Below are 24,982 nucleotides of genomic sequence, written 5' to 3'. Positions count from 1 at the left end.
CACTACACATCGGCCTTTTTCTTCGATGGGCGGGGGAGGGGGGGAGGGAAGGGAAGGGGCATTTTTATATTTTTGGTATTTTGAGACAGTGTTTGTGTCCTGTAACTTATTCTATAGACCCTCAGAAATCCAGCTGCCTCTGCTTCCTTAGTGTTGGGATTAAAGATGTGCACCATAGCTGCCCAGCTTGGGGGGGGGGTGTTGTATTTTTTCTTACCTCTGGAGATCAAACTCATGTCCTCCTGCTTGCAAGGCAAGACTATTATCAATTGAGCTATCTTCTCCAACCTGACTTTGTTTTTTGTTCTTCTTGTTTAAAGATGGGGTCTGTCTGTATTGCCAAGGCTGGGCTCGACTGCACAGTTAGCCTCCCCAAGTGCTGGGATTACATACCATAGGCCTGTCTCTAGACCTTTCTTGGGTTTTTAAATGTCATATGCTTGAACCACTTGGCTGGTGGAAGGGGGGTGGGGAGAGTGGAAGGCCAGGCCAGTCCAGTGACCACAGCTCTCAGGAGACCAGCATTTGCTGGTGCGGATATTCTTGGCCAAAGAGGCATTGTCTGTCTGGGTGCCACGGCTACCTCTGATGTCCTGAGAAGCCAGTGTGACCTCTTGGGTCCTCAGTGACCCCATCAGGAAGCTTGGGCAGGGTTCCTTCCTGGACCACTACACCCTGATCAGCCAACAGGTTTGCTGACAACTGTGTAGGTGGGTAGGCTAGAGCTGTCCCTGTTTGCAGAGGCTCTGTGATGGAAAGCAGCGCCCAGCGCGCCCCCCACCCCACCCTCCGGCCTCCCTTGCTGGGAGGGACAGGCCTGTGGCCTGCAGAAAAGCCACTGTGACACAGGCCCTGCCTGCCATGTCCCACACAGAGTAGTGACTACACGTTTCCTGAGGAGGCTTTTGTGACTTTAAAAGCTGAGAGCATGCTTTGCGGGAATTAAATACCAGAGGACGCCTGACAAACGGCTGGAAAGCAGCGGCAGCAGCTGCTGTTCGTTCCCAGCCATTTTCCTTCCTCAATTGAAACATCATTTTCTTTGTTTTTCTTTTGATAGAAATGTGGGTTCATCTTGAGGAGGAGGACGGAGCTACAGAATGGGAAGGGCAGACTTGGGGAGCGATGCCCAGAAGTAGCTTGGGAGATGGGAAGAAGAGCAGAGGGCGGGTCCAGGGACCTCCTGTGACCTGAAGAAAGGTGTTTGTGGCCGACCCAAGGGGTTGGGGCTCAGAAACCCAAGCTCACCTCAGTCTCAAGCTCTGAGGCCCAAAGCTGCATGGAGACCTGGGCCACTGACCTTGACTGGGGCTTGGGGGAAATACAGAGGGTAGACACCTGTCTTGTTCCTATGACTTCCACACGGGGGAGGGGGGGCAGGGCATGGGGGTCTGTGGGGCAGTGATCTATCCCAAGTACCCAGTGGGGGGGTCACTGGGGTGGGGCCGTTTCTGTGGGTGGTGCTAGTGTGTTGGGCATAGACCTGGCATGTGTCATCAAGTCAGGAACTGAGCCTTGATGCCCTTCCTGTGGCTTAATTTCTTCAGGAAAGATGGAGCGGTTGGCCAGGTAAGAGGGTAGGCTGTGCTGGCTGGCCAGTGACTAGGAAGACCCAGGAGGGAATGGACCAGGATGAGCCACTGCCATGTACTGCATTGCCCAACTGGACCCACATATGGACCAGTGGGCCCAGCCAGCTAAGGGCTGATAGCCACAGTTCTGAAGCCAAGAGGTGGGGTTTCTATAATGTAGTAAACCCTCCCAGGGATGCCTTCTATGTGGGGGGGGGGGGTGGAGGAGGGGGTGGAGGGGGAAGACTAGGCAAGAAAGCCCTCTTCACTTTGCAATGCTGAAGGAGTCTGACCTGATGCTGGCCATGCTGGGCGGCCCAGTTGCCCCCAGTCTCTGCCTTCACAGAAGTCTAATGCAGACTTCCATGGGCCTGGAAGTAGTGTGGGTAGGGAACAGATGAGGATTCTTGAAGGGATTCAACTCGAATCAGGGCGAAGGCCCAAGGCCTGCTGGAAGGAACCCTGAGTGTGCACTCCGAGTTGGTATAGAGAGCTTTATTGACGTTTCCTAGCTGTGGAGCTGACATGGGCCAGCTCCCAACTCCCAGGCCGTTTAGGAATAGAGGGTGTGCTCCCTGAGGGAGACAGCATGCACCTGTACGCAGGGGAGGGTGGCCTTCCTTTGAGGGTGCCCCTGGCTCCTTTATGTCCATGGACCAGGAGTGGCCTCTAGCTTAGAGCTTCCGGGTGATCTTCAGGGACGTGGGGCCACTGGCTGTCCCCCTTTGCCAAGACTCGGAGGTGTTTGAAGGCGGTGGGCAGCCTGTGGCCCAGGAACGGAGGAGTGGTCGCATCACAGATCATGACCACATACTCCCCTGTGAGGGATGGGGAGGGATGGGGAGGGATGTCTTCAGGCTAGTGTGGCCGCCATAGCCCAGACCCCTCATCATCCCTTGGGTAACTCAGCCCCTGTCGTCTCTGCCTGCCACCATTTTCTCAGGCCCCTACACTAGGACCCTGGGCCAGGCTGCCATCCGGGGGCTGGGTGTTTGGTCAGCAAGGTGAAGATATGTGTCTGGGGCACAGCAAGCAGCTTTCCAGACCCAGGCATCCTGGACACTGAAGTAAGCGGTGGTTGTTGGGAGAGAACAGATGTGTGGACAGTCCTCAGGGTCAAGCCACAGAGCCCCTTGCTCCCAACTGCTAGTCAGACCACATGGATGAGTCTTTTTGTAAATACTTGCCTACATTGTTTCTGGAGAAAACACATTCATTTTCTCTAAATGTTTAAGAAATAAATAGGGCATCTGAAGGGTTGAGGTGCCTGGTGGGGGCCCTGGGGGAGGGAAGGGCTGGGGGAGGGAAGGGCTGGGAACTGGGGGAGGGAAGGCCTGGGGGCTGGGGGAGGGAAAGCCTGGGGGAGGGAAGGGCTGGGGGGAGGGAAGGGCTGGGGGAGGGAAAGCCTGGGGGGCTGGGGGAGGGAAAGCCTGGGGGGGCTGGGGGAGGGAAAGCCTGGGGGAGGGAAGGCCTGGGGGGCTGGGGGAGGGAAGGCCTGGGGGCTGGGGGAGGGAAAGCCTGGGGGAGGGAAGGCCTGGGGGGCTGGGGAGGGAAAGCACTTTTCCTTTCCACAGTCTGTAAACTGTCTGGAGAGCTTCAAAGTTGGAGAAACCATAAAAAAGAAAATAAGAAATAACAAAAAGGGAAGTTGCCATAGAAACGGCCCTCTCTCCCTCCCCTGAGCCCGCTGGGGCTGGCACCAGAGTGTGGAAAATGCTCCTTGGCTGGCCCAGGCTCACACCAGGAATGTGGCCACAGCTGAAACTGGGCTGGAGCAGGCTCCCACCACCACCGAGCACAGCAGAGCCCAGCCGAGCGACATTCCAGCCACTGAGCAAGTGGTTACCCTCCATTCTGGCTGAGCTGAGGGCTGTACCTTCCTGGACAGGATCAGAATGGGCCTGGGAGCTGGAGGAATTTGCTTGGCCTTGGGTCAGTTTCTTCAGAGAAACTAGCTGTAGGAGGCCCATGAGCTGGGGCTGGGGTACTTGGGGAGGGGGACATACATTCATACATTCTACCAGGAAAGCATCGGCAGCCGGCCAGGCTCTCTGGCAGCTGTAAGAAAAGCCCTGCATAGCGACGCCACAGTGTTCCCAAGCAGCCCATCTCTAGGCGTTCCCAGGGACATGCAGCTGCACCAGGCTCGGCCAAGGGTGCTGGCCTGGAGAGCCAGTGTGAGCTCACAGCCATGGCCGCAGAACCAGGCCACAGGCCTGATCTGACCCTGTTCCTGGGGCCTGTCCCCATCAGATGCAGTGCTGGCCGGTGTATGCACAGAAGGCCTGGACCTGATACCACATTGTTCAGCTGTGGGCTTGGGGCCTGCTATTCCCTCAGGCCAGCCCTTTGAGGGACTTGGCTGTCACCTGGCCTTACCTGGTGTGGCACCCTCAGTCCCTAGAGCTACCATGCAACTGCAAATCGGGCCTGGAGTTCTGTTGGCAGAGGCCCTAGAACTAAAAGATTCTTCTCACTGTCTGGGGAGGGGGACACAGGGTGGAGGGTATGAGGGGGGCCTTTCCCCAGGGCTGATCCATTCCTCCCTCCCTGTTTGAGGCTTTTTTTTTTTTTTTTTTTTTTTTTTTTTGTAGCTCTGGCTGTCTTGGAACTCGCACTATAGACCAGGCTGGCCTTGAACTCACAGAGCTCTATCTGCCTCTGCCTCTGCCTCCGGAGTGCTGGGATTAAAGGAGGTGTGTGCCACCACTCCCTGGCTGGAGACTTTTTTGTAGAGTCCCCCCTACCCCCTCCCCAGCAGACCTGCAAGCCTAGGCTCACCCTGACCTCAGAGTCTTGTCAGAGCTTCGAGGGGTTGATTTTTAAGCTTCCCATGGGCTCTCACCAGGATTCCCTCACCAGGTTTGGAGCCAGGCAGATAAGTACCCATGTCGGCTGCCCAGAGCCCGGGCACTTTTAGGGGCTGGAACTTCATCTAGAGAAGTAATTTCTGCCCTGTGTTCCGATGAAGTGAAGGCCTTGGCTTCTCTGGCTCTTGGCATGGAGAGGAGGGGCCAGGCTTGACCGCTTCCCCAAGGTGTTCAAAAGGGGCGCTGCCCGGCCCCTAGCACTACTGCAGCTCTGAATAAACCCTGAACCAATGACCCTTTTCCCAAGCCTGGGGATCTGCTGGCTGAGACCCTAGAGCCCACACCCACACGTTTCTCTTACTGTCCAAAGCGGGTGTTGGGTAGACCAACAGGCAGGGATTCTGCGCTTGGGCACACGAGCGTCTGAGACTCGTGGCCACCTTGTGTTCCCTCCTACCCCCACCCACCCAAGGCTTCTGCTCCCTACCCTGCTCAGCTCCTCCCTTTCTGGACCGTTCTTCTTACCCATCAATCTTCCTGGCTACCTGTCTCCACCCCCTTTTATAAGGCCCGGAAGTGGCTTGTGAATTCCCCCCTACCCACAGTTCACACACCTCCACCCACCTCTGGGATGCCTGGGCACACATGTGCCTTCCCTGGACGACCATCACCACCCACAGGCCTGTATTGGCAGGAAGCAGTGTCTGTCCCCCAGATACTGTTTGCCTCTACCTTTGTAAATACGGCGATGGGGCGTCCTAGTGGTCCACACCAGAATGCCTACCTACATATGCAGCGGTCGATGGCTCTACTGTGGTCCCATCAGGCCTGTGGGGAGAAGGAGGAGGAACCTCTGAGTATTCTGCCCAATCCTCTTTGTGTTTGATTTCACCTGACCCACCAAGGTCTGCAGTTCTGGGGCAGATGCTGGGCCTCAGGACAGCAGAGCCTGTAGTGCCTGCCTCTGTGTGTGTGTGTGTGTGTGTGTGTGTGTGTGTGGTGCCTTCTCTGAGGAGGCTTCCCCCTCTGTCTTCCAATGCTGTATGCTCACATCCCCAGACTCTGGGCTGTGGTGTCTACTCCTGGAGAGCTCCACCAAGCAGCCCATCCCTGGCTCTCTGTCCTCTAGGCCCCCACTGATAGAGCTCTGTCTGATGCCTCGTAATCCCAGAATTGCCAAGGGCAGGCGTGTAACAGCCACCCCATGACCCTGGTCAGTCTTGCCTCCTCAGAACCAAGGTATGGCTTTTGGAATGCGAAAGGCTCTCATACCCAGCCTACCACAAAATGGAGGAGTTAGGAGTTGGTCTGGGAACAGCTGAGGTCTGGACCTGCTGAGAGGTTGACAAGGAAGGACACATCGATCTTTCAGAAAAAAGTGACTCAAGGGGCTGGGGAGGGGGTGGCTCAGTCAATTAAGCCCTTGCTTTATAAGCACAGGACCCAAGTTACATCCCCAGGACCAGGACCCATGTAAAAATGTCAGATATGGTGGCATGTGTTTGTAACCCTAGCACTGGTGCGGTGGAGACAAGAGGCCCCCTGGGGCTCACTGGCCACCCAGACTAGTCCAGTGAGCTCCGGGCCAAAGAGAGACCTTGTCTCAACGGAGGTGGATGGTGTTCTTGAGGATGGCATCCAGAGTTATCCTCTGGTCTACACTCACACACACTCACACACACACACTCACACAAACACTTACACAAACACACTCACACAAACACTTACACAAACACACTCACACACACAAACACACACTCACACTCACACAAACACACTCACACACACAAACACTCACACACTCACACACACTCACACAAACACACACTCACACACACTCACTCACACACACTCACACACACACTCACACACACACTCACACACACACACCTGGGACACTCCAGGGAGGGAGAAAAAGGGACAGGTGAAGGCAAGGGTAGGGAAGAGGCCTTGCTCTGGAAGCCCCTATGCTCTGTTCCAGCTCCTGTGTCTGAGAGATGAAGGCCTTTGCTGCCCACAGGACCCGTGAGAACCCTGCAGGCCACCATACATAGGTGCAGCCCCTTTGGACACATGCTTCAGACTCAATCCCAAGCCCTACGTGGGGCCTAGGGTCTATACCTCAGCATCTGAAAACGGCCAGTGACACACCCCAAAGAAAGGCTAGCTGCCCTGGGGAGGGGGGAGTCATCGAGGAAGGCCCGGCACACGGGGGTCCTCCGGCCCGTCATCCTGGGTTTGGGTCTCTAAATGGAGTCCTCCGCCTCTTCTCATTCCTGATAGAGAGGCCTGGCCTCAGTAGACACCTGGCCTCAGTCCCAGTTGTGTTGAGCTGGGCTGCATGCTGAATGATGGGTCCCTACGGATGGGAAGGACCCTCCTCCCTGACCCTGGCCCTCCATCTGGGGCAGTCCATTTCCTGTCACCAGTGGTCCAAGGTGGCCAACAGCCAGTGAAGATCTAGGGACAGTGTGCAGGGCCCCTGTCCAGGTGGAGCTTAAGTGAACAGCACGTTCTGATCCCTTGACAAACTTGAAGACCACGTGCCTGGTTTGGGTGATAAAAAATTAAAGACAAAAGATTTTAAAATGGCTTCAAGTAGGGAAAAAAAAAAAAAATGGGCCTGGGCCTGGGCCGGGTGGGCCCCAAGAGTACCTTAAAGGGGAAGAGATAAATAATTTAGCAGCCGGAATAACTAGAGTCTGTCAGGCTGCCAGCTTTAAGGGAAATAAAGGGGGTTACAAGAATCCTGAGAGATTTTAGAGAGCCCCGGGGCTTTGAGGAGGCCAGACAGAGCCAGGCAGGAGCTGGTGTCAGAGCTGGTGGTTAACTGGGCAGCAGAGGACGATACATGGTGGTCAGGAGACCTGAGAAACGGTCTGAGCAAAGTGGGCCTTTCTAGGGTACCTGGTAGCTGTGTGGGGGAGGGTTTCCCAGTGGCCCCCAAATCGGGGGTTAGGTAGGAAGGAACCCTGTGCACATCTGTTGGCTCAGTAGGAGGTTCAGACCAGAGATCCTGATAGAAGTTTCTCTTGCAGTCTAGCTGAGGAGACAGCGTTGCCAACCCTGGGCAGGGAGGAGCCCAAAGCTGGGCTGGCATTCTTGAGTAAACTTGGAAGCCCCTCCGTTCTGCATGAGTTTCCAATTTTTTTCTTTCACTTTTTTGAGACAGGGACTCAACTCATGTGTCCTGGGCTAGCTTTGAACTGGCTATATAGCCAGGGATACTTTTAACTCCTCATCTTCCTGCCTCTCTACCTGCAGAGTGCTGGGATTATACGTGTATACCGGCGTGTACACCAATCCAGCTCGTAGGGTGCCAAGCGCTGAAACCAGGACTATGTGCATGCTAGGCAAGAATGCTACCAACTGAGCTGTGCCTCCGACCCTCTGTTTTGAAGTGAGGTCTAGGTAGCCCAAGCTGGCCTGGAATACTGGGGGCTGGGCTGGCAAGAATGCCCCTCACATCTGGCTTCTTTGTGCTTTGATGATTGGGACTCCTGGTGTGAAGTTTATTTCCATCAAAAAAAAAAAATTTTTTTTTTTGTAAAGTTTGCCCTAATTAAAGTTTGGCAGGGGTGGCACACACCTCTAATCCCAGCACTCGCACTCGGGAGGCAGAAACAGGTGGATCTCTGTGAGTTCCAGGCCAGTCTGATCTACAGAGTGAGTTCCAGAACAGCCAGATATACACACAGAGAAACCTTGTCTTGAAAAACCAACCAACCAACCAACCAACCAAACAAACAAACAAACAAACAAAGTAAAACGTTTGAATCTCAGAATTTGGAAGGTGAAGGCAAGAGAATCAGGAGTTCAAAGCCAGCCTGGGTGATCTGAAGCCCTGCCTAAAAATCTAACAAGGCCGGCAGCGGGTTAAAACGCTTGCTGTGCAAGCCTGGCAGCCCTTGGATCTCACGATGGAGAGAGGGAACTGACCTCCACACCCTCACACATCGCACACGAATGAAAACTTGGCCATCGCCTCCTGTTCCCACTTGCTCTCTCCCCTTGGGGGTGTAGCTCCCTGTGTTTTCTCCTTGTCTCTCGTCTTTCTCGACTCCTGGGATGATCTGAAGGCTTCTTCTCTTCAAGGTCCCTCCGTCCCTTAGGAGGGTTTTCAACTTTATTTTTTTTTTATAAATTCTTTTATTTTTACTTTATGTGCATTGATATTTTGCCCGTATATGTATCTATGTGAGTGGTCAGATCCTCTGGACCTGGAGTTACAGTTGTGAGCTGCCATGTGGGTGCTGGGAATAGAACCTGGGTCCTCTGGAAGAGAGTCAGTGCTCTTAACCACTGAGCCCCTCCAGCCCAGTTTTCAATTGGAGATGGGTCAGTTTCATCTCTGCTGACTGCTGGATTAATTTTGCAGATGCGTGTGGTGTCCATGGCCTCACACATACTGGGTTCGTGTTCTTGGCTGAACTAAGTCCCACTGGGTCCCCCTGCAAGTTTGATCTGTCACTTCCTAGCACCTGTTAGGAACTCTGCCTGTCCCTTAAGGGTTCCTCGTGAGCATGGAGTCCAGAGCTGACCCTGCTCTTTGCAGTGCCCTCTCTCTCTGTCTCTCACTTCTCTCCCCTCCCCCTCCCCTCTCTCCCCTCCCCCTTTTTCCCCTCTCCCCCTCTCTCCTCTTTTTTCCTCTCCCTCTCCCCCCCTTACCTCTCTCCCCCTCTCCCCCTCTCTCCCCTCCCCCTCTCTCCTCTTTCCCCCTCCCCCTCCCCCTCTCTTACCTCTCTCCCCCTCTCCCTCTCCTCTACCCCTCTCTCCTCTCTCTCTCTCCACTCTCTGTCTTCAAGACAGGGTTCCTCTGTGTAGCCCTGGCTGTCCTGGCACTCACTCTGTAGACCAAGCTGGCTTCAAATACAGAGATCCGCCTGCCTCAGCCTCCCCAGTGCTGGTATTGATCGAGTTCGCCACACTGCCCAGCCGAAGGCTTTCCTCGTTACAGGCTGTACTTTCCTGTATCCTTTGCTTGCTTGCTGAGTTACTCAGTAGCGTGGTGGTAGAGCATGGGGCCTCCAGAGTGCTAACACTCCGCTGAGCTGCACAGCTGCACCCTCGCCCCTTCCCGATCCTTCCCGCTCTTCCGTGGAACTATGGATCGTGCCCTGTTGAGGTCTTTATGCTGTGTCCACTGAAATGTTCTCGAAGGTTACTTGCATAGAGATGGTGCCTTCCACCTGGGTTTTGCTCTCAAGGCTTCTTGGGTGTGGTTTAGGTTCAGGTTAATTATTCTGAACTAATATGGGAACTCTGCCAGTACCCAGTGTATGTCGATGTCTCTCTCCAGCTGGGTTTCTCCACCCTGCATACCCTTGGCTCTGTCTTGGCCTGTACACACTGACCTTGGCTCAACTGACTGAGTCTGAGGCTCACCTTTTCCTTTTAGTTTGTTGAGACAGGGTTTCTCTCTGTAGCCCCGGCTGACCCGGAACTCTCTGTGGACCAGGCTGGCCTCAAACTCAGAGATCTGCCTGCCTCTGCCTCCCTTGTGCTGGGACTAGAGGTGTGCACCACCATGCTGTGGGGCTCACTCGTTACCTTTCCTCAGGCTCCCAGCTTCATCTCCTCCCCTCAGGAGCTCCAAGCTTGCTGGAATTCCCTTCCTAGCGTTGTAGTCTGGAGGCTCACTCGACTGGTTTCCCCCAGGGCTCCCTACCCTTCCTTGACTGACTTCCAGTGGATCTCATATCTTTCTGAGGTTTTTAACTGCTTCGTTATTTTTGAGGGGGCAAGTCCCACCCCACATATTCTGTCTTGGCTGGATGCAGAATCTGTTCCTACATCTACAGACCAAGACCAGATGGGTAGGCCCAGCTAGTACCAATTCACCTTCAGAGAGTCCAGCAGGTGGGATGGATTCCAGTTCTCAGTGAAGCCCAGGCTTGGGAACTTCCCCCAATCACCTGGCACGGTCCAAGGATGCAAGTCTGAAGGCAGGTGCTTCTCAGCAGAGAAGCTCCCAGAGGCCACTCAGTGGGCATGCTCATGCTTGCCCAGAATCCTACTAGATCTCAGCTCGACAGGCTCAATTTCTAAGATGCCTGTTGCAAGCTGCATCCTGGGATCATGGGGTGTCTATGGGCAGGAAGCCTGTCCTTCCTCTCAAGACCGTTTGGGCTCTGTCGGAGAGCAGAGGCGTCGGAGGCATGTGGAGGCTGTCAGTTTTGGAAAACCATGGGAAAGGGCCTGAGGCATGGCAGGAGGCTGGTCCCAGGCTGACCAGACACACAGCAGATTCTCCTCCATACCCCTGTCTCCTGTCCCAGCGGGCTGAGACTCAGGGGGACCTCCCATGGGCTCTCAATCCTAGCTCCTGCTACCTGTGCCATCCATCCTTCAACCTTAGCAACACTCCTAACCCAGAGTGTATCTGTGAAGGGCATTGCGGATCTCTGTGGCTCAATGGAGAACTAGGGAGCCACAGGCTTGTATGAGCAGATCTCACATAGGAGCAGAAACAGAACATGGCGCAGGTCACAGAGCTTCAGATAGCATGCCTTTCTACCCAGTGCTGCATGGCCTTGGCCCTTTTGGGTACAGGTCAGGTTTTGCAAGCCCTGCAGCAGCTCTGGGGTCCTAGAGTGGGCCTTGCTTTGCCCTTTTTGCCTGTGGTGGTCCAGCTTATGATACGGATACCCACCCCCGTACTTGTTCCTAGTCTGGCCTCGTCAGGGGATCTGAGGTAGGGCCTGAGCCCAGTGAGCCCTAAGCACTCCTAATTCCAGGCTAGAGGAAAGGTTGCCACAAGGGTGCAAGGTGCAGGTTCCTAGGTGTGAGTAGATGCTTCTGTCCTAGGATGCTTAGGGGTTGAATGCAGCCAAGCCCCTGCACTAACAGACCAGGCTGATTTAAAGAGCTTCTGAGTCAAGAGCCAGCCAAGACACAAACTGGGGAAAACTGCCAAAGAGCCAGGCCAGGCCACCAGCCCCCAGGGCTTCTGTAACCCCCAGGACTCCAAACCAAAGTTCCAAAATTAGAACCATTAGCAACACACACACACACACACACACACACACACACACACACACACACACTCACACTCACATGCATGCACCCACACGGATGCTGTCACTCTCCACCCCCTTAGTCTCCAAGGAGAGGAATAAGGGCCTAAGTGCTTGGCCAGTGACATTTGTGTTCCCACAGCCAGGGTGCTGATTCCAGTCCTGTGATTCCCCTCTCCTGGACACTGGCCAGGGCAGGAACTTCAGCACATAGGCTAGGCTGGCTCTGGGGTCACATGGCCATAGGCCACCGCCAGGAGGCCCCAAACAGACGCTCAGCCAGGCTTCTAGGCAGCCATGGATGACTGTGGCTGCTTCCCAGGCCACAGAGCAGGAGCTTTATGATTTCACCCTCCACTGCTCTGTCCCAGGTGGGAAGTCTGGCTCGTTCACTTTGTTTGGAGTGGGGTGCCTGTTTAGTAGGGTAAGGGTCCCTTGAGTGGCATGTGAAGGGTTAAGGTTGCTGTCCAGTCTCATTCTGCCATGGGCCAATATCCCAGCACGGGCAGGCAGGGGGAAACAGCCTGCTGTGTGGGGGAGATCTGTGCTCCAGGAGCAGGCGGCAGGCACATCCGAGGGCCAGCTGCTCCCTCTCAGCCCTCACACCTGTTTCAGTCCCTTACTCCTGCTTAGACAAGGCAGGGCTCATTTTCTGCTCCTTAAAACTTTCTAGAAGAAGCTGGAAAGATGGCTCCACAGTTAAGAGTGCTTGCTGGTCTTTCATAGGACCGGAATTTGGTTCCCTGCGTCCACATCAGGTGCCTGGCACCCGCCCATAACTTCAGCTCCAGAGGGTGTGACTCTGGATTATGCCCGCAACGTCACGTCACACATGTCCACACATGTCTGCACAGACAGACAGACAGACAGACAGACAGACAGACAGACACACACACACACACAATTTAAAAAATAAACTTCCTAAAGAATGGAGCAGCCCAGGAATCCCTTCATTGCTGTCCCAGAAGGGCTTTCTGCACTCACTGCTCAGGTAAGCAGATCCATAATGGGCCCAGGCCCCAAGGGCCTCAGGAGCCTCCTTCCACTCCAGTGCCTACACAAGGGTCTAACCACCCCCCAGGCTGCCCAGTCCCTCATCTCTGCAGCCCATCTATGGGGGCTCAACCCAGGTCAAATGTGAAGCTTTGCGTGTGACCCTCGGCATCTGCCCTGCAGTCAGAAAGGAAGCTCAGCCTCTAGGAGGGCACAAATGAGCTTGTAAAAGAGATGGGGAAGGGACCAGGCCATGCCTAAGGTGTCATAGCCACATCTTCTGAGGCTCTGGGCCCGCCAGAGACCATGCACAATCATTTGCTCCAGAGGTAGGCGGACAATGATGAGTTCAAGGCCAGCCTGGTTTACAGAGTGAGTTCCAGAACAGACAGACAGGTCTACACAGAGAAACCCTGTCTTCAGAAACAAACAAAAAGCAGCATTTGTTCCAGTAGTCTCCCAGCATGGCTTGTAAGGGAAGCAGAGGAGAGCAAGGCACACAGAGGTGCATTCGGAATAAGCCACAGGGTGAGCCAGCCAAGTAACATTTAAGGCATCAAGAGGCTGGGGGGGGGGTCTGGCAAGGTGGGACCAAGGTGGGTCACTGAGGAGCTGTGGGACCCCTTCCCTGTGCTCCGTCTCCATCTCCGTCCCACAGCCTGCTGGCATCCTTCACTGGCCTCATAGGTAATGGCTGGGTGTAAGAGAACTGTGCCCCATGGCTGTGAGTGAACAGGCTACAAGCCTGAGGTGTGATGTGTCTCTGTCGGCTGCATGGCTGCCTCACTGGCTAGACCTTCCTCCGTTTGTCACAATTGCAGGGCTCAGTGCTACCCTGCACCAACCATATTGTTTCAGGCTCCAAGCCAGTGGTTGACTGGGTTCTTGCCCAAAATACCTTGATAACACTAGAGGGCTACGGCCAGAGGCTGCTTGACTCACAGGGTTGCTCTTGTGAGGCAGTCTTGCCTGTGGCATCATGTTGATTCCCCAGGTTCAGGGTAGGTGGGAACCTAGGCAGCTAGCATCCCTCTACCACACGTGTTTGGTGCCCCCTTCACAGGGACAAAAGTCCATCCCGCACAGTGGCCACCTACAGCCAGCTCAGGAGGTTGTCCAGGCTGCCAAACATCAACTATCTTTTCAAATATATATATATATATATATAAATAAATTAATCGACTCCATCTGTGTTGGCCTAATGACTAATCATGGAAGTCTTAATTAAAACCGTTTTTTTCTCAAAACTGAGGAGGGAGGAGAGGCTCTGACACCCCCCAGCATGTGTCAGGCACTGGGTGAGTGGGTGAGAGACACCAGTGTGTAATCAGGCCCAAGGTCATCTGCCAGGACTTCCCACAGTACTGAGTGACTGGATGCCTCTCAGCTTCTTCACTGATGGGGTTTCAGGCAGTTGCATATTTTCCATCTCAAAGCCTGCAATTAGGGTTTCTGGGTCGGAGTGGGGGGGGGGGCGGGTGTAACCAGAGCCATTCTCCTATGGAATGTTCATGCATGGAATGTTCATGTGTGGCTGGACGAATTCACAGCCACTCTTATTAAATCAAGTCCATCTTTTGCAGCTGACACAATTTCACGACATATAGAGACTGACAGGGCCCTCTGTCATGTAGCGAGATTCCATAACGTGCTTGGAATGTCTCTGCAGGAATGCAGCAAGGGGCCCTGGACAAAAACATGTTCAATCCCAGGAAAGCTAGCAGAAGGCGCCTGTAGGACCATTACCCCTCCTGCCTGCCTCTCCCTGCAGCTAGGGTGTACCCATCCAAAAAATCACTTCCTTCCTTGGAATGGTGTCGGTCTGGCTTTGAAAAGCCACGTATTAAGACAGAGATCAGACTCTGAGAACATGAAAAACCCATTTACAAAATAAGAGGGACCCCTTTCCTAGAGCCCAAGAACCCTACCTAGTACCCATCTTTCCCTGTCATGCAGCCCTCCCAGGCCTGGCCCCAACCTCATCAGATCACCTGTGCCAATCCTGGAGCCTGGAGGTCAAGAGCTCCTTTCACTCTAGGACTGGACTCTGAACATGCCTGTCCATACAGGGGCCCTGGATACAAGCACACTGCTCCTTTACTGCCGTGTACACATGTGCCCAGGCCTGGTGAGCTTCCCACAGACTCTGTCTGCCGGAGGGCAGAGGAGGGAGGTGGGCACGGACCTGTGTCCATAGAGCCTCACTCACGTTGAGCTTGGTGCTGCTGAGATCTTATGCCTCCCTCTCCTACCAAAGCACCTGTTTCCAGGCAGCACGAAGGGACACTTTTGTAGTCAAATGAGATGTTCCAGAACGATGCCTGCAAGTTGTAAGAGGCGAGCAGGCTCTCCAAGTGCTGTGCTCTTATGTAAATTAGACCCCGTGTTCCCCTGCACTGCTCTGAAATTACAGGGTGGCATGTCACTCTCATCTCTGCAGAGGTGGAGGAGCTTCTTCCTCACTCAGTCCTTTTGTCTGAACCCTCCAGATGACAGTGGCGACTGCTGGCTCTGACTCAGACAAACCTCACCCATGACATTGTCTCAGGTTTCAAGAGCCACGAGCTGGTGGCCAGGGCCAGTCTCTCCCCAGAACCTAGAAGCCCAGAGTATTTTCTGCAGGCCACAGGGATAGGGTTCTGTGTGTGCTGGGTAGTTTTTACGTCAGCTTGACACAAGCCAGAGTCCTCTGGAAGGTAGGAAACTCAATTGAAGAATTCCTCTGGAAGATCCAGTTGTAGGGCATTTCCCTTTTCCTTTTGGTTTTTCAAGGCAGGCTTTCTCTGTGTAGCCCTGGCTGTCCTGGAACACTAGTTCTGTAGATCAGGCTGACCTTGAACTCACAGAGATCCACCTGCTCCTGCCTCCCGAGTGCTGGGAATAAAGATGTCTGCCACCACAGCAGGGTTGGCATTTTCTTAATTAGTGATGGATGGGGGAGGGCCCAGCACACTGTGGGTTCTATAAGAAAAAAGGCTGAGCAAGCTACAGGGAGAAAGCTAGTAAGCAGCACCCTTCCACGGCCTCTGCATCAGCTCCTGCCTCCAACCAACCAAGTTCTGTCCTGTTTGAGTTCCTACCTTGAGTTCCTTCAATGATGAACAGTGATACAGAAGTGTAATCCAAATAAACTCTTTCCTCCCCAACCTGGTTATGGTATTTTGGTTATGGTATTTCATAACAGTAACAGTAACCCCCGACTAAGACACTGTGTTTGAGGGACAGAGGTGTCCTCAAAGATGCAATCCCAGCATGTCCTGGACCCACCCTTGACTGTTATGGTAGCTCCTGGACACCCTTGGCAGGAAAGCTGCCTCCTCTCATCTCACACTTGGGTCACTCTTGGTGAGATGGCAGCTACCTGAACTCCTCAGCATCTCCCAGAGGCTATGGTCCACTATTCCACCATAGCTTCTGTCCGGCACTGACCAATACACAAACCACCACAGGCTATGACCAGCAGCTGCCTTGGCCATAGTGAGGCCGAGAAGGTTGGGTAGCCTCCTCTGAGCCTGATTAAATGAGATCCAGGCTCGTGTGCTGGAGGTGGTGGTGGTGGTGGTAGAGGAAGGGTTTCAAGAGGGCTGGAAGTGCCTTCCAGGTCAGCCGGCATTTTCCAGCAAGTGGGAACGGTTTCTCTCCCTTCATGCCTGGCAGGGTGAGGTGGCATGTGGTGGCGGCAATGTCTCAAAGCTGTGGCCATCTTACGTGCATACCTTGGCTAGCTGAGATTATTCCCTTGGCACTTTGGCTGCAGAGCCCAGTCTCTGCCAGGAGAGAAGGAAGATGAAGGACCCTGACCCATGCGTGGCAGCCAGCCCAGCTGGGTCAGGCAGGGCCAGGGGATGTGGGCCTGCAGGCCTACCTCTCTGTAGGCTAACTTAGGGGAGAGATAGCACAGTGGGTAAGAGAAATGGGTGCCCTTCCAGAGCACCCACATGGCAGCTCATAACTGCCTGTAACTCCCTCCAGGGGACCCCACACCCTCACACAGACACACGTGCGGGCCAAACACCAATGCACATCAAATAGAAAAAAAGGAAAAATGTGAAAGCAGGGAACCCAAATGGCCACAATTAGACCCTTTTGGTGCCCCCAGGGGTTTGCACAGGGCAGTGTTTGTGTGTGTGTGTGTGTGTGTGTGTGTGTGTGTGTGTGTGTGTGTGTGTGAGACCCGGTGGTTGTGTTAGGTTAGGAGTGGTAAGGGTGTGAGGGCATCCTGGCAGAAAGTGTGGCAAATGTTGGGTCATAGATCCTCAAGGTGTTCCTGATAGTGAGGTAGTAGTAGGCCAACAGGCAGAACTGGGCAGGGTTGCAACCCCAAGAAAGGTGTGAGTAGTGTATTGTGTGACCCATACCCTGTGAGGCCAGAGGGACAGGGACCTGAGGAGCACTTGAATTGGAGGTCTCTGAGTGCTGGGGGGGAGGGGGGACGACTCCAGGTCTGGGCTTTTATTGGCAAGGTTTGAGTCTTAACAACTCCAAGCTCAGATCCAAGGGTCCTCCCCCCTTCTATGCCACAACAAAGGTTCACCAGCCAGGTTCCTGGTCAAGAGTGGCCCTTCATTCTTACCCTACTTATCAAGGCTAGTGAGCATGAGTGTCTCATGTATGAGCTCGACTACGTGAGGAGCCCAGGCCAGAAGTACACCCCCATGATGCTCCTGGGTTCTTAACACGCCTGGTTTGCAGAGCCAGGCAAGGCTGCTGGAAAGGGCGGCTGCCCTACAATCCTGGGAGATGGGCTCTTTTGGTCAAGGCACTTGAGGATCTGGTATTGCAAGAGGATGGCAGAACCCTTTGATTGCCAGAGATGCCAGAGACACAGTGGGGACAGACCTTGCCTGCGGCTCCCACATTCTTTCTTGGGGAAGGGGGTTAAACCTTCAGAGACATTGGGGGGTCTTCAGGGGACGGAACTGAGAAGCACCAGGAACATCATTTGCATGGTAAGGATGGCCAGTTCAGAAGAGGGAAGAGACCTCATGGCTCTGAGAACACAGTGCTGAGGGGCTGGGGAGCTTCACTGCCTGAGACAGTTGTCCTAACCCCAATGTCTCTCCAGGATGTAGCTCAGTTGGTAGAGTGCTTGCCTGTTACGCATAGAACACATTAGGCTCCATCTGCAGCACTACTGAAACCAGGTGTAGCAGCTCAGTCCTGCAATCCTAACACTCAGCAGTGGGATGCAGGAGGATCGGAAGTTCAAGGTCACCCTCAGCAACACAGCAAGTTCAAGGCCAGCCTGGGCTACATCAGCTCCAGTCTCAAAAATGAACAAATAACTTTAAAGCTCTCTCAGCAGATGCTTCCATATTCTGGAAGCAGGTGACCAGCTGCTTAGAGCCAAATTTCCCAGAAGGATGACCTTAACCTCAGCAGGAGAAAGTAGAGCCTGATGAATACCTGCCTGTAGCCCAGGACACTGATGCTGGAAGAAAATACAGAAAGCAAGCAAAGCAGGGCACAAGCAGACGCTGGTGGCTGGGGTAATTTCTGAGTCTGCACATGGGTTCAGCCGCCTCTTGGGGTCCAGGAATCCTATTCTGTGGGCATTTAATTGAAGACACCTTGACGTTCCTTAGTGGGGGCGGATGAGAGAATGGACTCGTTACCTTCCATCTTTTCTGAAGGAGGCAGCACAAGCCTTTGGCTGAAGGAAGAAGGGTGTCCATGACAGCCTTGGCCAGATAGAGCATCCTGGGGCTTTAGGTAATCACTACAAATGGCCCTGGTGTTCGGCTGTCGGCTCTCGCCTCCTCTCTGGGAGGAGACGCTGGGCTGATGGGAGCGCCACGCTGGCCAGATCTTGGTTATATTTTTAAGTCAGCTTTGGCTGTTGTGCAAACATGCTGCATGGTCGGTCGATTCACAGGTTCACAGGCCCTGACTCAGAGCTGCACGGGATACATCTCCTGCTGCAGGAGGCTCTGTTCTGTTCTGGTGCCGCCTTTTGAGGGGATTCAGACTTGTCAGCAGCCTGCAGCGTGCCTGGTCCTACACCCACAGCAGGAATGCCAGCGCGCAGCCTCAGCTCTGGAAGGCCACAGCTCTCCTTCCGACCCTACCACATCTCTTCTCTGGGAGCCTTGCTGTTGGGTCAGTCTGCTCTGGGCACCCCATGTGAGCCCCACATTGAAGCAGTGCCCTCAGCAGAAGGCTGCCGAGGCTACAATGCTGAGGGGTCTGGCTGGTGATGTGTAGGCACCCTTTACCTGTCCCTTAATCTCTCTCCTGGCCATTTCAGGGCTAATGTTCTCCTGTCCACAGACTTCCCTGCCCTGATTGCCAGTCTCTCAGGAATTGCCAGGACTTCCTGATCCAATTAGGCCCAGCCAAGGCCCACACCCTGCCTGTTCCACTAGCCTAGCACCTGGCATGTGTGGGTGCTGGCTGCTCTGCAAGGTACCTACCATGTCTCCTCGGCTCATAGCTGCTGGAGGGGTGGGGATAGAGCTGGCTGCCACATCCTCCTGAGTCAGCAGACACTCCGGTCTCTTTACCACCCACTGTGACAAGCAGCTAATCACACAGAAATCCAGACTCGACTCAGGGAGAGCCCTTGCTGAATTGTAAGACCCCACACCTCAGTTTCCTCTTCTGTGCAATGGGGCTAGTTACAGCACCTGACTGGGCGTGCACACGGCACAGCGGGGCGTGGAGTGTTGAGAAAGCATGTCCATTTTATGAGTGCCCCATCCCCACCCCCTCCCGGTGATCCCTACCCAACTTGGAACTTCTCCCTGTGTATCCATTGCTGACCGCCATCTCCCCTCTGAGGGGCCCATAGTGTTCCCCCTGCCGTGGCTAACAGGCCTCCTGGGGCTCTACCTGGTGTTGGGGTGCAGGGTTTGCAGTGAGAGGGTAGCAGAGGACAGCAGCAGGCTGACTGCTCACGTTGTGCCCTACTGGGTAAGCCGTGGTCGCTAACCACAGAGACATGGGCGTGGCTCAATCTCTAGCGGCAGGCTCCGAACAAGTGCGCTGCCTGCCTAGGTGCCCTACAACTCTTTCTGGCCATCACCTCACAGACCCCCTCAGTGTGGTGGTCTCTGCGTGGCAGGCTTAGAGGCAGCTAAGTGTGTGTGACCGAGGCCAGGGTATTGACTGCCTCAGCAGACCCCATGGCATGCACTTTTACCTGGTGCCTTTCAGAGGATCCTGGACAGTGGGCACCACATCTTGGAGACTCTGGCCACCTTTGGGCTTACTGTCGGTCTTCTAGGGGGTCAAGCAGAAGGAGAGGGAGGCTCAGAGGGGCATGGTGGTTTAAGGAAGAGGCCCCCTATGGCCTCTGGGCTTACCTCAAGCATGCTGGGCAGGAACAGAAAGGGCTGCATTCCAGGCGGAGGAGGTCCGAGGAGGATGTCCGCAAACTCAGCACAGCCTTGCTGCACTCGCTGACAGGCTGCAGGAGAGCTGGATTCATATCTCCTCCCTGAGCAGGTTTGCCCGGAAAAATAAAGCAAAGAGGAGGCCCTGTGAACCTTGAGCAAAGGGAGAGTTTTCCTTTCACCAGGTAAGTGGGCAGCGGGCAAGGAAGGGGTGGAGCTTTGTCTTGGGAATTCCTCTGAGCCAGTCGAGAGAGGGGTATGGATGGGGACGTATGAAGAAAGAGTATGGCTATAGCAGTGGACAAGCAGGATAGGCAGACAGGAGGAGTTTGGATCAGGTAGCATGGACAGAGCAGAGTGGACAGGACAGTGTATACGAGGGCGTGTGCAAGGGGGAATAAAGGCCAGGCAACGTGAAGGGGCAGCAATGTGAGCAGAGAATACAGGCCAGGCAGTGTGAACACAGCGGTGTGGGCAGGACAGAGGGACAGGTCAGAGGGGACAGGTCAGAGGGACAGGACAGAGGGACAGGACAGAGTGGACAGGTCAGAGTGGACAGGACAGAGGGACAGGTCAGAGGGGCAGGTCAGAGTGGACAGGACAGAGTGGACAGGACAGAGTGGACAGGACAGAGGGACAGGTCAGAGTGGACAGGACAGAGGGACAGGTCAGAGTGGACAGGTCAGAGTGGACAGGACAGAGTGGACAGGTCAGAGGGACAGGTCAGAGGGACAGGTCAGAGTGGACAGGTCAGAGTGGACAGGACAGAGGGACAGGTCAGAGGGGACAGGACAGAGGGACAGGTCAGAGTGGACAGGACAGAGGGACAGGTCAGAGGGACAGGACAGAGGGACAGGTCAGAGTGGACAGGTCAGAGGGACAGGTCAGAGTGGACAGGTCAGAGGGGACAGGACAGAGGGACAGGTCAGAGTGGACAGGTCAGAGTGGATAGGACAGAGGGACAGGTCAGAGCACTGTGGATAGAGGGACAGGACAGAGGGACAGGTCAGAGTGGACAGGTCAGAGTGGACAGGACAGAGGGACAGGTCAGAGCACTGTGGATAGAGGGACAGGTCAGAGTGGACAGGTCAGAGGGACAGGTCAGAGTGGACAGGTCAGAGGGACAGGTCAGAGGGGACAGGACAGAGGGACAGGTCAGAGCACTGTGGATAGAGGCGTAGGGGCCCCACAAGGTGGAAAGCACCTGGACATAGATATGTAGACAAGGTGACAGACAGAAGTGTAGCCTGAGTGGCGCGGCTGGGGCAAGTGTGGACAGGGCAGTACGGATGGAGCAGCGTAGAGCAGGCCGTGTGGACGCAGCACTGTGGTTAGGGCTGCGTGTTCAGTATAGACAGTGTGTAGCATGCGCCTGCGCTAGTCAGCAGGGTTCGCTCCTTCGCTAGGCCAGAAGAGGCGCTTGGCTCTCGAGTCCTGACCCACACAGACCACACTTGGGTCTCTTTTCAGCACAGTGCAAGACGGGAAACGTTCCCCATCAGGCTCCAACTACAGCAGATCTGGACACAGGAACTTCTGGTCGCCAAGAGGCTCAGGAGATGGCCCCCATAGACGCTTGCCTACACTGGCTCCTTCTCCTTCTTTCAGGATCCCAAGGTGTGAGAGGCACAAAGCAGCTCCCTCTGCCTCTACTCCACTCACGGGTACAACTGTAATCCCAGAACCTTCTGTCCCCTTTAAGTTAGCAGCATAGCCCAAACGGTGAGTTCCAACGCTAGGTTGGTTCAGGGTTCCTGGTTCCTCTCAAATACATGTGCACATCACAGCCCTCACTTTCCTGTAGGGCCGCGCTCCAGGATACTTCCAATGGGCTCTTGACCTGAGTGCCCCTCACTGTGAGCCAGAGAACCGGGAGAGCCAGGTGGGAGGCTGTGACTACGGCAGGAGCCTCAGTTTGTGAGCTGCAGAGGCGCTGGGGTACGGCAAAGGCTGGAGGACAGAGGGTGGTACCTGCGTGGGGTCCTGAAAGAGGGGTACAGTCTGGACCAGCATCATTAGGGCTGGCGAGGTGTCCCAGGACAGTGTCTCTTCATGGAAATGGGGTCTTTAGGTAGGACCTCCCCCATGCTCAGCCCTGGGGGCTGGTTCCCTCGGTGGGATTGGGATGAGTGGAGAAGTCTTCCATCTATGTGCTAGACAGGGTCCTGGGTCCAGAGGCCTTAATGTCCTCTCCCCAGAGTCCTGGTCTGTGGCTGCTGGGCCTCTGAAACACCTCCACATTACAGGTGGCAGAATTATTTCTCTCAGAGGTGTATTAATTTTATCTTATGGTGCGTTAATAAAAACCATTTTCTTATGCAAGGACGTCCCTTGACTAATGTCCTTCCCCGCCGCTCTGTGCCCTGCACCACTGGTGTCCTGGGCAATGACTGGGAACAGTAATGCTGACAACATGGTTTTCAGCTCTCCGCACGCCGACAGGCCGTGTGCAGCAGCGGCACCAGCTCTGCCATCTTTAAGAACGACTTTTGGCATTAAGATGCCAGCTCTTATCTTCGTGTGTCTCTGAGGCATGTGCCTAGTCAGGGTGGCTGCTGGGTGGCCCCTAACTGGGAACACTGATCACTCTGGGCCCTCACCCAACGTAATAGGGCTTCAGGCCACGACTCAGCCATACACCAATTCTGGGAAATGGAGTGGGTAAAAGACCCAGCAAGAATTTCTGATGGGAAAATAAGTATATCTAGACCAAGGCTATGAGCATCTCCACCAGGTTAGAAGGTTCCAGCCACATCGTTAAAGGGCTTCTCCAGAAACTGCCACAGCTGGCATCTCCAGAACATCTGCTTGGTGCCACTCAGCTGTGGTCATATCTGGTGACCTCATGTGATGAAGGCTGTCTCTGCTACCATGAGCTTGCTGGAAAAAGGGCCTTCAGACAAGGTAAATGAGAGCCACAATGACAATGATGTTCACATTACTGATGCTAACCGCGTTGCTCTGTGGAATAGTGGGGACCAGGAAGCCTGGTTCCTCAGCCCACGCGGGATTGAGTGACACTCGAGGCCATCTGGATATGTGGCAGACCTTCGGCCACCTCGAGAATGAGGCTGCCTGGTTAACCACACAACCCTTGTCATTTCGAGTAAGGGAAAATCTTTACTTCTCACCTTTACCTCTTTGATCCCTGTGACCAAACAGACTGCTCACTCACAGCCCTTTGCTCTGCGGGGATGGTGTCCAGGCAGGCCACACAAGGTCGCCAGCTGCCTCTGCTATACTGACCCTGTGCGTATCTGGTCACCGCTCTTAGGGGAGGGGAAACTGGTGGCCAGGGAGCAGGCTTGAGGCAACCACGAGCATGTGGCTTCCCTGGAGGGAAGGGGCCACCTGGAAGGCTGGCCAGCCGGAGGGGGTCCTGCTGACTGCTCTTCCTAGAAGTAGGAGGTGAAGTTGAACCACAGTACCGCCATCCAGGAACAGATATGCTTCTGTCCATGGCTTCTCCACAGGGGACCAAGATCTGGGTTTCATGAGAAAACAGTGCCCTTTGCACCCCGGCTTCCCCAACATCACTGGCTGCTGCTCATGTCCACACCGTGCCAGGCCCTGCTCATGGCGCCCCTGGTATAAGCTGGCTTCTGTTCTGCTCACACACCCTCTCATTCTCACAGAGTGAGCATCATGTTCATGCAGAGGAACCCCGGGACCTGGCCCCTGGGAGAACCGATGCACAGCTTCCTGCCACACACACCCGTATGCTGTCCCCAGATACCCACACACTGTAGCCATAGGCCCTGGGGCTCCCACATCAGTCCCCTGCTCCCCGTAACAGACGCCCTTCCTGCAGCTAGTTACCCCACTCCTGTCATTATTCTACTCCCATGGGCAGGCCCATAGCCCCATCCTTGGGTCCAGGCCACTACTGTCTGCAGTGGGATGCCTGTGACGGTCCCGGATGTCAGCAATCTGCCCTGTAACTCATTTCTCACCCCCCCCCCCCCGCCAGCATAAAACCGGTTGGTTCGGAGCATTGACGGGACCTTGTGATGGCTGCCCTGAACTTCCAAGGGCTTTGTCTGCCTTGTGGGGCACAAACAAAACCTCTAGGCTCTCAGCTCTGCCAGGGTGGCGGGCGTGGGGTGGGGAGAGCCCCGCCCCTGCTCCACACTCACAGCACTCTGAGCCCTTCCTCCCTGTGCCCTGCGCTGCTTACTCCTCCTTCAGATGCCCCGAGAGCCCCTCTCACCAGCTGCCTCTTATGCCTTGAGGGCCCTTTGTTCCCTTTCCATCATCCTACAGGTACTGTTGTAGGTAGCACCTGGAGACCAATTTTGCTGCCATGGATCTCGATGGTTGTGATGCATCTGGCCTCCTCGCTCAGTTCACCCGTCTCGTCTCTCGCTGTGCCTGCCCTGTCTGCACACTTGGTCCAGTTAGGCCAAACCGTGAGAGAAGAGATAAGGCTGAAAGACTGCAAGAGTCTCCTAAAGGCTGAAGATCTTACTGCTTAGGAGAGATAAGCTGCAGAGCTGCTATCAGATAGGAGTGTGTGCTTCCCAGCCACTGACAGCCTGGGGGCCACTTCCAACGCCTGAAGAGACACAAGGGAGAGGTATTCCAACACTGCACATTACCCCGCCACACCGTCCCTGCAGGGGGAACCACCCCTGACTGCGGTGAGGGGGTTAGGGTGGGAGGGGCCGTTCGCCTGTTCTAGGGCAGGGACTTTTCAGCAAGTAGTTTCCTTTCCAAGGTAGCTACCAGGTGCTCTGTGGCCATTCCTGGCCCGTTTGTTTGGAGGCTCTCCTGCCCTTCTAGCTACATTTGCTACCTCCCCACCACCCCCACCCCACCCCCAGCCAAGAGGCCCAGGAACAGGACTCTTAATCTCTGGGAAGCAGCCCTAAGGCCTGTGTCAGTGCTGATGGTAATTATGGCTTTATCAACAAGATAAAGGTTGCTGGGCCACCTCAGGGAAAGGAGGCTCTGGAGACAGAGGCTCTGCTAGGGATCAGAACGGGCAGCCTGACCTCTTTGTAAAGGAAATATCAATTAATTATCCTTTTACAGGCAAACCAATTAGACTCCCTAATCACCTGTGTAGGACACCGGGGCAGAAGGCGGAGAAACTGCAGGAATAAACAAGGCTGAGGACTTGTCCCACCGTGAAACAGCCACCCTGGGCCAGCTGGGCCAGGAGGAGCCCAGCTGTAGGCTGAAATATTTTCTTTAAGTGAATTAAAAAAAAAGAAAAAAGAAAAAAAAAAATCAAATGTTACTAGCCCCGAGGGGAC

General features: G+C 54.7%; 1 protein-coding gene across 1 annotated transcript in view; it reads right to left on the bottom strand.

Moving 5' to 3' along the window:
* Positions 1 to 2,115: 2,115 nt before the first annotated feature.
* Morn1 (MORN repeat containing 1) overlaps positions 2,116 to 24,982 on the bottom strand; it is a 55,948-nt gene continuing 33,081 nt past the window's right edge. Inside the window, exons 12-15 of the mRNA XM_051173947.1 lie at positions 19,695 to 19,824; positions 19,532 to 19,611; positions 5,166 to 5,209; positions 2,116 to 2,389 (exon numbers count right to left, since the gene is read on the bottom strand). Of these exons, the coding sequence (XP_051029904.1) occupies positions 2,241 to 2,389; positions 5,166 to 5,209; positions 19,532 to 19,611; positions 19,695 to 19,824 (403 nt within the window). The 3' untranslated portion in view covers positions 2,116 to 2,240. The remainder of the gene's footprint in view (positions 2,390 to 5,165; positions 5,210 to 19,531; positions 19,612 to 19,694; positions 19,825 to 24,982) is intronic.

The sequence above is a fragment of the Phodopus roborovskii genome, unplaced genomic scaffold (genome assembly GCF_943737965.1).
Source record: "Phodopus roborovskii unplaced genomic scaffold, PHOROB, whole genome shotgun sequence".
NCBI lineage: Eukaryota > Metazoa > Chordata > Mammalia > Rodentia > Cricetidae > Phodopus > Phodopus roborovskii.
Note: the sequence above shows the minus strand (reverse complement) of the source record. Positions and strands in the feature narration are given on the sequence as shown.